Source organism: Podarcis erhardii, assembly GCF_964252035.2.
Source record: "Podarcis erhardii genome assembly, chromosome: 1".
NCBI classification, from domain to species: Eukaryota; Metazoa; Chordata; class Lepidosauria; order Squamata; family Lacertidae; genus Podarcis; species Podarcis erhardii.
Window position 1 is genome coordinate 119719534 of NC_138497.1, and position 15904 is coordinate 119735437.

General features: G+C 45.4%; 1 protein-coding gene across 2 annotated transcripts in view; it reads left to right on the forward strand.

Moving 5' to 3' along the window:
• The window catches only part of SLC25A12 (solute carrier family 25 member 12), a 65566-nt gene that overhangs the window by 39530 nt on the left and 10132 nt on the right, over positions 1-15904 (forward strand). For both annotated transcript variants that reach the window (XM_081874517.1, XM_081874518.1), the window contains exons 11-13: positions 1029-1187; positions 5329-5381; positions 6012-6092. In XM_081874517.1, coding sequence (XP_081730643.1) covers positions 1029-1187; positions 5329-5381; positions 6012-6092 — 293 coding nt within the window. The remainder of the gene's footprint in view (positions 1-1028; positions 1188-5328; positions 5382-6011; positions 6093-15904) is intronic.

Here is a 15904-nt window from a genome sequence, read left to right on the forward strand (position 1 = left end):
GTTTGGGACTAGGGTGAAAGGGGAATGCAGGATGCTGCGATGAAGCGTATCTCCAGCTTAATGAGCCTCTGTAACGAGATGATTTTTGTTGTTGTTTGGAAGGCCTGCATCCATCAGTCTCCTAATCATTTGAGACACCCTGACTGCTAGGCCACATTTTTCAGTATTGGCTTCTCTTCAGCAAGGAAAAGCAGGGCTTCCCTCTGCCCAGAGAACTTTCCTGCAAAATGCAAACATTTCCAAAGAATTTTCTCCCCATCCCCAGGGCTGTTCAGCAGTGAGGTTGGATGGAATGCTTTGCGATCTGAGCTTCATTTTTAGGCAAAGGCTTGAGTGGTTAAGCTGGTTTTTCCGCATCAGAATTCAGCCCTGGAAAATGTGAAGTATGAATGGAGAACATATGCAGATTACCAGGCAATCCTAATTACCCCACCCTCCCACCCAGGGCTGTGGGTAAGAGTTCCATGGGCATAAGCAGAGTGTCCTTCACAGGGGTGCCAACTTGAATAAAATATGGAGGGGGGCAAGTAAGCCCTGTCCCGCATAATCGATCACATGACATGGTGCATGTACACCATTTGAAAGGCAATGCCCATCAATTTGGGGCAGGTGCCCCCTCAAATATTTTATTTGGGGGTGGGGCAAAGACCCCTTTGCCCTTAGGAGTTAGCTTCTATGGTCCTTCATATTTTCCCTATCCTAAGTGCTACATTTCATTCTGTTCTCCATCAAACTCCTTTATGTCTCTGGGCTCTTGTAACAGCGTTCATATATCTCATAATTGGCATTTTATTTATTAATTTATTTAGAAGATTTATAAACCGCTTGCTAAAAAAAACAAAAAACCTCTCCGAGCAGTGTACAAATAAAAATTAGAGAGTGAACACAGCTAAAATCCACACTCCAGATAAAAGCAATCGAAACAAACCTAAAAACAAGAGCAGAAGCACTTATTCCATGCTAGCATGTTTTGTTTGGGCACAGTGAGAAACTGGAATATAAAACTTTCATTGCCTTTTGGTTTGCAGCCGTAGGAGCTACCGCCGTCTACCCTATTGATCTGGTGAAGACTCGCATGCAGAACCAGCGCACAACTGGCTCTGTGGTGGGAGAGCTGATGTACAAAAACAGCTTTGATTGTTTCAAGAAAGTTCTGCGTTATGAAGGCGCTTTTGGCCTTTACAGAGGTGAGCAGATGAAACGCATCAGTCCAATACACCTGCAGTTGACTTTTAAATGGCTTTTGTGCAGGTACATAAAACAGCGCAAGGAAACTCTTGAGGGATAGGGAGCTGTGTTTGTGTGTGTTGGGTACTTCTTGGCTTATAAAACTGCAAAACTCTCAAACTGTGTACCTTGAAGGTGCTGTATAGATTAATATCTGTTAGGTGCTTTTCTGTGCTTTCGTGTGCACACACATCTTAAGTTACTTATTTTATTTATTACATACATTTATATGCTGCCTTCTCCTGCAAGAAGCTCAACGTGGTGTGTGTGTTGTTCCCCTCCTCTCCTTTCTCTCCTCACAATAACCCTGTGAGGTCAGTTAAGATAAGAGGCAATGACCGGCCCAAGGTTGCCCGACAAATCTTATTTCCTAGGATTTTGACATCCTGGAAGCAAACTCCAGAACCAAGTCTTACCTACAGTCTAAGCCTCCACGATGGTTCATTGCAGAATATAGTACTCTGTTCATACTTTAAAGCTCAGGCAGAAAAATTACATGGGTTTGACATTCAGCAAAGTGACTCTGTGCCTTTGCAGTCAGGACAGAAGCCGGTCCTGATTCCTTTTCCTCTCCACACATGATAGCGCCGCATGTGTATTTCGCCATGCAGTTTTTGTGCATGTAAAGGGTGAATCTGCTCTAAGACTAAATACAGTGTGTGTGTGTCTGTCTATGCATGCTTGTATAAGTCAACAGGATGAGAATGCGTAAGAAGAGCCCTGTGCTGGATCAGACCACAGGTCCATCTCGTCCTGGGTTTCCCAAACTTGGGTCGCCTGCTGTTTTTGGACTATAACGCCCATCATCCCTGACCACTGGCCCTGCTAGCTAGGGGTGATGGGAGTTGTAGTCCAAAAACAGCTGGGAGACCCACGTTTGGGAAGGTAAAAGGGAGGGAAACCCTGATCCAGTCCCCTGTCCTTGTTTTCTGCAGTTGCACCAACCAATTGCTGATGGGAAGTCCATCTGCAAGACATGAGAGCGTTCTCTCTCTCTTGCTGATCCTTCCCCAGCAGCTGGTATTCTGAGGCACGCTGCTGCCTCTGATCCTGAAGATTGTATGTAGGCATCATGACTCGTAGCCGTTGATCCTGTATATGTGTGTTTGTGCGCGCACACATGCGCTGTATTTAGCTGTGTATTAATGGCGGTGGGAGGAGTGCCTCCAGGTGTTACTGTCTATTAGTTCCTTTAGCGGTAGGCACTACTGTGCTAAATATCCTTTTAATAGGGGATCAGAGACTCAGGCTGGGAGATCGGCATTTCTTTTTCTTGTTGTCAACCGCCCTTTGTGTGTTTAATAACTACCTTTCCCCCAGCATAATAAGTCTGTTAAGCCTCAGACAAAAAGGACTGCGTTGAAAGAAACTAAGCCACGGCATACATTAGCTGCTGATCTGCATCCGTGCGTGTGTAGGTACTACACGCACATTTGATTTGGGCTTCTTACGAGAAGGGAGTTGCATGTGGAAGGTAAACCCCACATGGCTTTTAAGCAGTGAGAGCTACTGCAGAGAATGGCATTCTGTTGCCGCTGCTGACGCAAGGGTGTGAACAACCCGCCGTTCTTCCTGCTAGCGGAGAAACGGCCTCATTGCACAGAATCGGCCTGCTCTTCCGGCAGTCGGCTCGCAGACCGCTTGGCAGATTAACTTCATTTCCCTTGAAACGGCAGTGGGGTGAATCAACACTTTATTACAGTTCTGTCAGCTTTTGCAAAAGTTGGGCCAGGGCGACGGCAGGGAGACAGGTAACACATGCGCCTGCTGTCTAGGTTGGAAAGGGACTGGATTAAAAGTGGCAAGATGCTTCGTCTAAAGCCAAGCGAGCGAAGGCTGCCCTCTGCTGATCTGTTTTCTTAAACAGGTCTGCTGCTGGAAAAGTACCCGCCAATTATTGCAGGGCAGGAAAGCAGCTCACAGGTCGTCAAACCTGTTCCCATCACTCACCTTTTCTGGACAGAGAGTCCGGTGTCACAGGAATGAAAAAAAATAAACATTCAAGCACATGACACTTAAAATGTCCCCTCCCCATTTTATTTTATTAAAACAAATCCATTAAATAAAATAGAGTAGATGGCACTTAATTCATGTTTTTGCTGTTTCACATTGACTTCCAGTGTACCCTATGGCCTGGCCACCCCAAAATTCCTGGTTCTCAACCTGTGACTATGTTATACCCAAAGAAACTTCGCTTGACAAACAATCTATCTTTAAACAGGTGCAAGTATGTATGTGTTTTGGTGCTGATAGCCTCACATTGCACTTAACTGGGGGAAAAAAATCCAGCAACTTCATCTTCTTTTGTAACTGAACACTAACTTTTCCTCCTAGTGCTTAAAACTTCTGTCTCTCCATTTTAACGATGTAAGTAACAAAGTAGACGATTGCATTGGTCTTAGAAGTTACTTTCTTTTAGGTAGTGAAAAGAGAGCGTTGTGTGTAGATGTAGGTAGTGTTGGCCTGGATACTGAGAACTGCACACAAGAGAAAACTCATGGGAGGGGATTTTTCTGCTTTCTCCTAGCCCCTTCACCTCCCATAAACATTCTCCAGAGCGCCAGAATGGTATGGGAATGGAGGAAAGTGTGTTGCGCTAGACAAGAAGAAGTTGCCCAAAATGAAGTGGAAGCATCTTATGTGCCTGGAGCTCAGTCCAACTTTGGGTGATTTCTAATAATAATAATAATAATAATAATAATAATAATAATAATAATAATTTATACCCCGCCCTCCCCAGCCAAGGCAGGGCTCAGGGCGGCTAGCAAGCAATAATAAAACAAGTTGAATGAATACAACTTAAAAACAAGATTAGAATACAACATTAAAATATTGAAACAGTAAAACATTAAAACGTTAAGATGCAGCCCCTTCACAGGAGGAGAAAGGAAAAAAGAAAGAGGGTGAGGGAATCAAATTGATTCTAAGCCAAAGGCCAGGCGGAACAACTCTGTCTTACAGGCCCTGCGGAAAGAAATCAGATCCTGCAGGGCCCTGGTCTCATGAGGCAGAGCGTTCCACCAGGCCAAAGCCAGTGTTGAAAAGGCCCTGGCTCTGGTTGTCTAACTTCCTTAGGGCCCGGGACCACTAGGGTGTTGCTATGTATGGACCTTAAGGTCCTCCGTGGGGCATACTGGGAGAGGCGGTCCCGTAGGTACGAGGGTCCTAGGCCGTGAAGGGCTTTAAAGGTCAAAACCAGCACCTTAAACCTGACCCTGAACTCCACCAGGAGCCAGTGCAGCTGGAAGAGCACTGGGTGAATATGCTCCCGTGGCAGAGACCCTGTGAGGAGCCTGGCTGCAGCATTCTGCACCCGCTGGAGTTTTTGGGACAGCTTCAAGGGCAGCCCCACGTAGAGCGAATTACAGTAGTCAAGCCTGGAGGTGACCGTCGCATGGATCTCCATCCCATGCCATTCAGGGAATGCAGAGTGAAGAATGGGGAAAGGGGTGGGTGGGAATAGAACTTTCTTAAAGTTCCGTTTCACTTTCACTTCTCTGGATCCAAGCCACTGTCTTTCTCTTATGAATTAGGTTAACTATAGGAAATGGTATTGCCTGACTGTGTATATAATGACGCTTGACTGGAGTGTCTACAGAGCTCACCAGACGTCCTGGCATTTCAATTTTGTTTCCAAGCAGCAGTTTAAATAAGAAGTAAAAAGCGGCAGGACTTGATTGGGAATGAATGAAACCACCTAGTGACTGATTGCCGATTGATCAAATCGACAAGGAGCAGCATCTTGCGGTTAAAAGAAAGGCACACTGCGTGCTCTGAGCATCCCGCAAGAGGCGTTTGGGAATAACTCAGCAGCAATAAAGCTGATTTCAGTTCATAGCAGGCAGCTGATATCGGGCAATAGACTTAGGAAAATGCAGCGCCAGCAAGCCCTGAAAGAAGTCTTGAAATGCTCAGTTGCAAAACGGCGCAATGGGCACATAGCGGAACGGCCAGCTCCATATGTAGAAACATCATTGATGTCAAAGGAAAACCTCTGTGGGGAAATGGATGTGTTAGGCTATTTAAGGGCAAAGCACCCTAGACGTCGTGCCAGCAAACTTGAGCGTGTCTAATTGTGATACATTTGCTCCATTTGTCTAGGGTTGCTTCCACAGCTCATTGGTGTCGCTCCAGAAAAAGCCATTAAGCTTACAGTGAGTATATTTATTTTTAAATAATTTTCTTTAGAGGGTTTTCGATCCAGTTTTTGGAGGAGACGCTCCTCAAAAGCAGCTCCCAACGTACATACAAGTCCAAATGCTGTATTAAAAACATGAACATAAAGATATTTTGAAGTGAGGATAGCTTGACACTTTTGCACGGCTTTCTTTTTTTTGGGGGGGGAGGAATATTTATTTTTGAAGAACACCCAAAACGTTTCTCAGGTGATTTCTCTGTGCCAGGAACTGCCACACTCTGGCCTCTTGTTTTTAGATCTCCTTAAAAAAAAATGAAAAAATTCTCTATTGAAAGTTCAAAAAGCACACAATTATATGTGCACTAAACATGGTGAGATGTAAATAAAAGAGAGAAAAAGAAAAAGAGAAACAGAACCTGTGTAGAAGAGAACATAACAGGAGGAGGTAGGGAGAACCCAAAACCCATGTACTTTACCAGGTTGTTACTGTACTTCACCAGATCTTAACCTATTACAGAATTTGTCAGAATGGATTCCAGATATCAAATCCAAATATCCAAATATTGTTTTTAGATCTCCTGAATAAAACGGTAGACGAGGAAGGTGGAATTGGGGCCTGATGGTATTAATTATGTCTTTCTGTTAGGTCAATGACTTCGTCAGAGACAAATTCACGCAGAGAGACGGTTCCATTCCACTGTATGCAGAGATCCTTGCGGGAGGCTGCGTAAGTATCCCTGCCATGGGAAGGAGCACACCTTTCCCACTTTGTCCCCATATTAAAATGACTGCCGACACATAACAATTTTATTGCTGTGTCATGGGAAGAACTGCTGCAATTTTGGTGCTGTTTGTCCCTTTCTGTTGACACCTTTTCCACTGCCGGCTGCTACGTGGAGCAGGTTACAGCAAAGCAGGGCATCTCTTTACATTACTACCATCAGCACAGACCTGTTGTTAGAAATGTCAGGTTGTTTTCCCCCACAGAACAGCTCTGATTGTCAACACCGGCTGGAGAAAATGACCGTGAGAAAGCCACGGCTGTGTGTGTGTGTGTGTGTGTGTGTGTGTGTGTGTGTGTGTGTATATATATATATACGAAATATATATATTTCGTATATATATATATATATATATATATATATATATATATATATACGAAATATATATATACGAAATATATATATATATATATACGAAAGCATATATATATATATATATATATATATATATATATATATATATATATATATATATATATTGAGAGAGAGAGAGAGATGTAGAGCTCTCTCGGTTTTTTGGCAGAAGAGTTTCTTTTGTCTGAAAGGTGGAGAGGAGCTTTATTTATCTCCTGCAGAGCAAATCCGTTGTGTGCTTGCAACAGGATTTATCTGGCTCCAGTTGTTGTTTTTTAATCAAGAGGACATTTATGTAAGTAACAATGCACTGTATTTTTCGCTCTATAAGACGCACTTTTCCCCTCCTAAAAAGTAAGGGGAAATGTGTGTGTGTGTCTTATGGAGCGAATGCAGGCAGGAGGCTCTGCTCAGCGCTCCCTTTAAAGAGCCGCTTGGAGCGTGTGTGCGGCTCTTGGGGGCTTTTCCCCGAGGAGGGAGAAGGGAGCGCGGCTCTTGGGGGAGCCTTCATCCTGCTGCCTGGGAGAGGCTGCGCGCGGCTATCCCATAAGCCAGGACAGCAAGAGGGATCGCTGCGCAGCGATCCCGCTTGCTGTCCTGGCTTCTGGCTTAGCACGTGGCTATTGCGGGAGGTGGGGGAAGGGACAGAGCACGCAGCTCTGTCTTTTCCTCCACCTCCTGCAAAAGCCCCCAAGAGCTGCACAGAGGTGTGTGCGGTGCTTGGGGGCTTTTCAGCCTCCTTGGGGAAAAGCCTGCAAGCGCCACACACACGCTTCATGCGGCTCCTGAAAGGGAGCGCTGAGCAGGTCCTGGGATGCATACAGGCTCTGCTCAGTGCTCCCTTTAAAGAATTTTTCCCCCTTGCATTCCCCCTCTAAAAACTAGGTGCGTCTTATGGAGCAAAAAATACGATAAATGCATGGCCATTGATGAGCTCCATTGATTTCCATGGGGGAGAGTTAAGCAGGTGCCTAATTCTCTCCCAGTAAAATCAGTGGGAGTTTTAAGTGTTCCATTGTACATTGTATATAGGAAGCTGCCTTGTGCCAGGTCAGTCCATCAAGTCCATTGTTGTCTACACTGACTGGCAGCAGCTGTCCAAGGCTTCAGACACGGGTCTCTCCCAGCCCTACCTGCAGAAGCAAGGGGTTGAGCCTGAGACCTTTTGGGTGCAAAGCGAATGCCCCACCACAAACGTGAGCTGCCATCCTTCTCAGAACAATATATCACCGACATTTTCCAGGACGCATTGATTCCAGTGCAGCTTGAATCTTATTGAAATGCAAGGAGTTCCACTCTAACACATTTCTTACTGAAGGGCAGCTGCTCTTTCTGCCCACCTCAGTTCTACTGTACCCTTCACGAACCAGAAATGTACCCCCCCCCAAGAGTGTGGAGAGTAACTGATGCAAAGGCTGGAGGCAGGTAATCTGTTTCTCAGAGAACCAACAGCCGTTTGAATGAATGCTGGCTGGTTTTGGTGAGCACACTTAGCCCAATTTCACCATGGGTTCATTGTTCAAATATACACTCAGGCTTGGCTTGCTGTTTTTAAAGCGTTTGGGGAAGGTCCCTGTTGAATTGTCAAACCCGGACCTTGCAAAGGTATTGCATTTTTATTGTTTACTATTTATTTGTATATCGCCCTTTGTACGTAAAGGTCAGGATGGTTCGCCACATAAAGTGGCATCATAGTGCTTTTAGTACCTTTTTAAAGAGTTGAGGTGAAAAGCATCTGTCTTCCTATGTAGCTTCTGTCCTCACTTTGGTGAAACAGTAGACTTGGTTGTGCTTAATGTTATTATCCATTCTAAGCCGACAAAGGTCCATATAGTTAAAGCTATGGTTTTCCCAGTAGTGATGTATGGAAGTGAGAGCTGGACCATAAAGAAGGCTGATCGCCGAAGAATTGATGCTTTTGAATTCTGGTGCTGGAGGAGACTCTTGAGAGTCCCATGGACTGTAAGAAGATCAAACCTCTCCATTCTTAAGGAAATCAGCCCTGAGTGTTCACTGGAAGGACGGATCCTGAAGCTGAGGCTCCAATACTTTGGCCACCTCATGAGAAGAGAAGACTCCCTGGAAAAGAGCTTGATGTTGGGAAAGATGGAGGGCACAAGGAGAAGGGGACGACAGAGGACGAGATGGTTGGACAGTGTTCTCGAAGCTACCAACATGAGTTTGACCAAACTGTGGGAGGCAGTGGAAGACAGGAGTGCTCTGGTCCATGGGGTCACGAAGAGTCAGAAACGACTAAACAACAACAACAAGCACATGTAAAACCATGAATCACACCTGAACCATATATGTAGAGCACTATTACGCCACTTTAAGCAACCCTGCTTCTCCCCAATGAATCCTGGGCACCATGGTTTGAGAAGGGTGCTGAGAGTTACCGTCATACCTTGGTTTTCGAACAGCTTAGTTTTGGCTCCTGAACGCTGCAAACCCGGAAGTGACTGTTCTGGTTTGCGAACTATTTTTGGAAGCCAGACGTCTGACGGGGCTTCTGATTGGCTGCAGGAGCTTCCTGCAGCCAATCAGAAGCCGCACTTTGGTTTCCAAACGTTTTGGAAGTCGAACGGACTTCTGGAATGGATTCCAAGGTACGACTGTATTCCCGTCACAGAGCTGAGAGGTTTAAACACCAGTCCCTCTTCCCAGGGAACTCTGGGAACTGTACCTCTGTGAGAGGAATAGGGCTCTCCTAACAACTTTCAGTGCCCTTAACAAACTGCAGCGCCCAGGATTCTGCCAAAGTGCTGTAATAATGCTTTATATGTATGGTGCAGCTGTTGCCAAAGGCAGGAACCCTCCTGGGTTTGGATCTGGGAACTCTTAATACCTTCCAGTTGAACAGGCTGGATGGAAATCTCTTCAGCTTGTCACCAAAACCATGGGCAATGAGGCTGTTGACCTCTGCAAACTCCGAATTCAAAGAGGCAGCCCTGGAGTGATGCTGTTCTTACTTCTCCCTGATTAGAAATGGCAGCCCTGTAGATACCCCAGCCTTCGCTTGTCAGCGTACAAACCCACGTTTGGGAAAGGCAACAACTGCGCGAGTTATAGCCGTACCCCAGAGAGAACCTAATCTCGCTTTTGAAGGCCCATTAGAAGCAGCTACAGTTATATGGAAGAGACCCCTCAACCCCGCAAATAAATGTAATTCAAAGGCCTGACACATCTGCTGACTTCTCTCCCCCCCCACTCCCCCCCCCAAGTCAGCTATAAACTGCTGGGGGCTGCTGTGGTTTCATGAGGAAGCCCACACAGCCTAACGGCAGTGTATTTTTTATGAAAATGTATGCACATTTTAAATTAGACTTGAGTTCCTTTAAAAAAAAAATGCTTGAGGATGTTTTCAGGTATGCATTCATTAGGCTATTTTCCCCCATGCTGCGACGTGTTCAGTAAGGAATCTTAGTGATTTCTGTTTCGGTAATGAACTTTGATTATTAGGGTTACTAACTTAATATCGTTTTGTACCAAAACATGTTTCTAGCATGGGCAAGTCTTCATTAAGCGCTACCTCTGTCCCTTTTTGCTCAAGGCATTTTAAACTGAAGTGTAGTCCGTCATTCACACTGAGAACATTTGAACATCAAAAGCTGAGCTCATCATTGCCTACTCTGGCTGGCAGAGCATCTCAGAAAGATGTATTTCCCAGCCGTATGTGGAGATGTTGGGGTTTGAACCCAGGAACTTTGCTTTCCCACTAAGCTCCCCTTGGGTAGCAGACGAGGAATCCTAAGGGTTTTCTGGCTCTGAATGGCACATCCTCTGACCCAAATACTAAAAGAGTTACTTGCACAAATATCTCTGAACCAATCCGTTGCAGAAAGGCAAATGTTTGAGCGCTTCCCCAGTAAAGCTGTTTTTTTTTTAAAAAAATAAAGTATATATTTAAAAGAAAGTCTTCTCTTCTTGGTCCCAGGGCATTTTAGGGCTTCTTATAGGTAATAACTAGCACCCTAAATAACTAGCACCCTAAATAACTAGCACCCTAAAGCAGAGACATCACCTTGCCAACAAAGGTCCGTATAGTTAAAGCTATAGTTTTCCCAGTAGTGATGTATGGAAGTGAGAGCTGGACCATAAAGAAGGCTGATCGCCGAAGAATTGATGCTTTTGAATTATGGTGCTGGAGGAGACTCTTGAGAGTCCCATGGACTGCAAGAAGATCAAACCTCTCCATTCTGAAGGAAATCAGCCCTGAGTGCTCACTGGAAGGACAGATCCTGAAGCTGAGGCTCCAGTACTTTGGCCACCTCATGAGAAGAGAAGACTCCCTGGAAAAGACCCTGATGTTGGGAAAGATGGAGGGCACAAGGAGAAGGGGACAGCAGAGGACAAGATGGCTGGATAGTGTTCTCGAAGCTACCAGCATGAGTTTGACCAAACTGTGGGAGGCAGTGGAAGACAGGAGTGCCTGGTGTGCTCCGGTCCATGGGGTCACGAAGAGTTGGACACGACTAAACAACAACAGAGCACCCTAAATTGCACTCTGAAACAGCTGGTGCAATAAAAGGGGCCACATGATCCCAGCACCTTGCCCCAGTCGAGATTTTAGCGCCTGCATTCCTCATGTATCGAAGCTCCTAAATGCTTTTCAAAGGCAGCCTCACGTTGTGTGTAATTCTAGTGCAGCCGAACGGTAAGTGATGCATGTAGGACCGTGGCCAGGTTTGACCCTACCAGGAGTGGGCAGCCCCATCGCAACTGGGGGGGAATCGCAATAGAGGTGCTGTAGGGATAGAAAGGGAGGGATTCCTTTTATTGGAGCAGGGCTGTTGGTTTCAGTAGACGGCGTCTTCAAAGTGGCCGTATTTCCAGAAGGGGTAGGACGATGTAGCTGACAGACGTCGGCTGTACAGAAGTGGAATCACCTAGCTATCTCCCCTGTGTGCTTCTGTTTTTAAGAAACAGGAAGAAAGGGAAGCAGGGACTTTATTACTTTCACGGCATCATTCCATATACAGTGGTACCTCGGGTTTAGTACTTAATTCGTTCCGGAGGTCCGTTCTTAACCTGAAACTGTTCTTAACCTGAGATACCACTTAAGCTAATGGGGCCTCCTGCTGCCGCTGCATGATTTCTGTTCTCATCCTGAAGCAAAGTTCTTAACCCAAGGTACTATTTCTGGGTTAGCGGAGTCTGTAACCTGAAGCGTCTGTAACCTGAAGCGTCTGTAACCCAAGGTACCACTGTACTTGTCAGGCTGCAAGAAGCAGCCCAGGGCACACAGTTGATTGTGCATCCTTTTTTGTAAAAAGCCCCATTGAGAGAATGGAGTGATGTGCTTGGGGGGGGGGAATCCCCCAAGATCCCTAAAAGCAGAGGGCGCTTAATGCGCACTTGCCTGAGAGAGTTAGCACAAATTTCTGGAGCTTAGCTGGGAGAAGGGAGTGTGAGCACCTAGACATCGTCTCCTAAGATCAATCTAAGTCAAAGGACAATGTTTTCAGTGTGGGGAAAAGTTTTGGTCCGGGACGCTGTCTGTTTTCAGCAAGAGGAAGCGGGTGTTGGGGGCAGGGCCGAGGCGCCTCCCCCCCTTCCCCCCTTTGTGTCTTGTGCCTCACGGGTGGAATTGGAAAGGGCAAGAGGTCTCCTCTTCCAGGGTCACTTGTGCATTTCCTTCCGCCTCTGGCATGTCAAAAGGTGTTTGCTGTGGGATCTCAGACTGCATCTCTTCTCTCATAACCTTTGCTGTCAGCTTGAGTTTTTTTGCATTTGTTCCTCGTGGAGACTTTATTTTACATGACGTTAAGGTTAAGCAAGGGAGCTTGAATTGTTCCTACTCCTGATCTGTATGAATAACCTCCATTCAGGATTGAATTTGTCATGTTGCTGCCCCAAAAGGTGTCTGTCATAATTTAGGAACCGTTTTCTGCGTGTGCGAATAGCTGGGCTTGTATCGGGCTTATTATTTGGACACTGTATTTGAATGGGGCCGTTGTTTATAGCACAGCCATGCCAATGTGCTGTCAGAATGTCTGCATAGATTCTTTTTTCCAGGCTGTTCTGCCCCCTCGCCGCTGAAGGTTTGGAACCAAGTTTCCTTGCTCTCCCCTCCTTAATAAATTTCAGTTTCTAGAGCAGTGATAACACCCATGCTGCTACCATAGCCATTGCTACAGTGGGGCATCTGTTGGGTGCCAGTATTATGCTACATGCTGCACAGAGCCTGAGTCAAGTCATGTTTCTCCAGAGGGATAGGGATGCAGGTGGCGCTGTGGTCTAAACCACTGAATCTCTTGGGCTTGCCGGTCGGAAGGTCGGCGGTTCGAATCCCCATGACGGAGTGAGCTCCTGTTGCTCTGTCCCAGCTCCTGCCAACCTAGCACTTCGAAAGCACGTCAAAGTGCAAGTAGATAAATAGGTACCACTCCAGCAGGAAGGTAAACGGCATTTCCATGCGCTCTGGCTTCCATTACAGTGTCCCGTTGTGCCAGAAGCGGTTTAGTCCTGCTGGCCACATAACCCGGAAAGCTGTCTGTGGACAAACACCGGCTTCCCTGGCCTGAAAGCGAGATGAGCGCTGCAACCCCATAGTCGCCTTTGACTGGACTTAACCGTCCAGGGGTCCTTTACCTTTACCTTGTTCAGAGGGGTTCCAGTTCCACCTTAACTGATCTTACCTTCACTGATCATCACTTAATATAAGGAATGGAACTCTAGAACAAATTATTCCACAGTTCAGCCACTGATCTAAGATGGAAAGTTTTAGGATTCCAGATTAATCCAGTCAAGTCATTGCACAATGAGAATGGCTTACTCTCATGCAATGGAACTTCCCCTCCCTCTCCGTCCCGTCCCGTCCCGTCCCCCCCGCACTTACCTAAATCTGCTCCTGAGTGTATGGAGACATCCCTCCCCCAGAGCAGATTAAAGGGCAGTTTTGGGGGAGGGGCAGAATGAAAAAATCCATCTACACAGGAAGAAGTGTTTCTGCTAATGCAATGGCTTTATTTGTTTCTTTAGAAAATCCATAAACATGTTGCTGAAAAATAAATTCCCCCAAGTTTCCATATGCAACATGACTAAAACATGCAAGCCAGTTAAAAACAAGTATGCATAAAGCCATCTTTTTAAAAAATGATTTTAAACATCTTTTTTTTAAGTTCAAAAAGTACATAATTAAATGTGCACTAAACATGGTGAGACGTAAATAAAAGAGATAAAAGGAGAAACAGAACCTGTGTTTAACCTATTACAGTATTTGTAAGAATGGATTCCAAATATTGTTGAATTTGTCCATGGCACGTCTTCGTTTATATGCAAGATGTTCATATGTTGCGCGTTTGTATAAATCTTCAATCATAGAAGGGAGCCGCATTTTTATTTTTCCAATTCGCCAGTATCAAAGATGCGTAAAACCATCTTTAAAAACCAAGGTAAAATCAGTGAAGCTTTTAAAATAAGTGTAACTAACTTGTGTGTCTGGATAAGCTTGTTGAAATTAAAACCTGTTCATCCAGCATGTAAAAATAAATAAATAGTGAAGCCACACCTGACTAATATCAAGTGGCAGAGAGTTCCAGAGCACAGATGCTGCCACACTGAAGGAATGACTCGTCGCAGATGCGGAACGGGCATTGTGTAGCACTTGTAAAAGTGTGAGTTCCACAGACCAAAGTGAACAAGGGGACACATTTAAGGCAATCCTTGAAGTAAACTGGTCTATAGCAGCAAAGCAGATAAGCCTATGCCAACTTTGAACTTGGCCTGGTAACATGACATTGGTCAGTGCAGCCCTCTGTGTGCTGCAGTTCTTGCGGCCAAATCCTTGCACTCAAGTACTTGGAGATGTGTGCATCTTCAGTCCACAGGACTTAAGTGTTGACACCACCAGTCACCTCTTGGAATAGGTTGCTGTCAGAGCAGGCAGTCCTGCCAAGTTTTGGGGTGTGTATTTTGGGACACACCAAATAGTGTTACTTGCAGGACTCATGGCCGCACACTTAGTCATGTGCACAGGCAGGAAAGACGTGCACACATTTTCGGAGGTGCTTTGAAAGTTCACTGTGAGGGACTTGGCGGTGGGGCAATTGGCTGAAGTCGGAATTTGCAATATTTTCTGTGCGTTTCCCCTCTGACCTCACACATGACAGCCTAGGACTGCGGCCTCATCACAGAGCCTTAGACAAGATTGTGCATTTTAATTAAAAGAAATAAGCTACATTGTGCTTCTCAGGCCATCAACACAATTCTGAAGCCCAAAAAACCTGAAGCTACTGATACAGGTTCCATCAGTCAAAGCTGCATTTTTCTGAAATCCTGTCCCTTTAAAGAGCTTGCTGCTGTTTGTGTACATGCAAAACACCATTTCAACCGCTTTCCACGAAAGGAACTGGGGAAGTTAATTGGGCCGTGATTGGCTTCTCCCTCCCTCTCCTTCGAAAATAAAAATGTTTATGAATTGATCTATTTGACTTTTTTTACAGGGTTATTTTGCCAGCCCTGCAGGAACTCTAATTTCTAAAAGATTAAAAATAAAAACAAAACAACGCCTTGCAAAACAGAATTTCCCGTATATACAGGCACCACAGTAAACTCTGGTGAACCAATCTCAAATGACTAGTCTGGCCAAATTCAATTTCTATTTCTTTTTTAAAGAGAGAGAGAGAGATTTCTACAAGAAATATCTTTCATGACTCAGTGAACAAATCTATACCTTTCAAGTCAGTTTTGCCTTGTTTTTTCTAATGGGAGGGGAAGAGAAAATATTTTGCAAAATGCTTATGCTATCAGTGTGTGTCATCAGTTACACAGCTCAAACAAACTGCTGGCTACAATGCCCACAACTAGGGCTGGGCGAGATATTGTCCAAAACCAAAATTATGATATTGGTTTCGTAATTTTTGACCTAGCAATATATTGCAAATCGTGATGGGTGGGTGGGTGCTTGGCCTGAAAGCGAGATGAGCGCCACACCCCATAGTCACCTTTGGCTGGACTTAACCATCCAGGGGTCCTTTAGCTTTTACCTTTTTAGGCACTGAAACTACCTTGGTTGCCCTTAGGATGACCTATGTCAAGGGAGAGATGGCAGGGGTATATGACACTGCCGATAGCCAAACGGGGGCATTTTGCGGAGAGATCATGGTTGTGGAGGAAAGGGTTTTAAATTTCTTCTTTTGTGGTGCTGTGCTGGTGAAAATCTCTCTCTCCCCCCCCCCCAATTTCCCAGAGCTTATTATTATAATTTTAAAACAAAGTGTCGCAGCCAGCATCACATCCAGCTTTAATTTTGGTAGAGGCAGACAAGCCCTTCCGAGTAGGCGGATCGGTCCAGCCGTCTGTCCCACGATTACCCCTGCACTTTTTCCAGAAGTGAAGGGTGGTTAAACCTATAGCGGGCCGAGGGAAAGTCTAAACATGTCACTTCCCAGTACGTTTACAT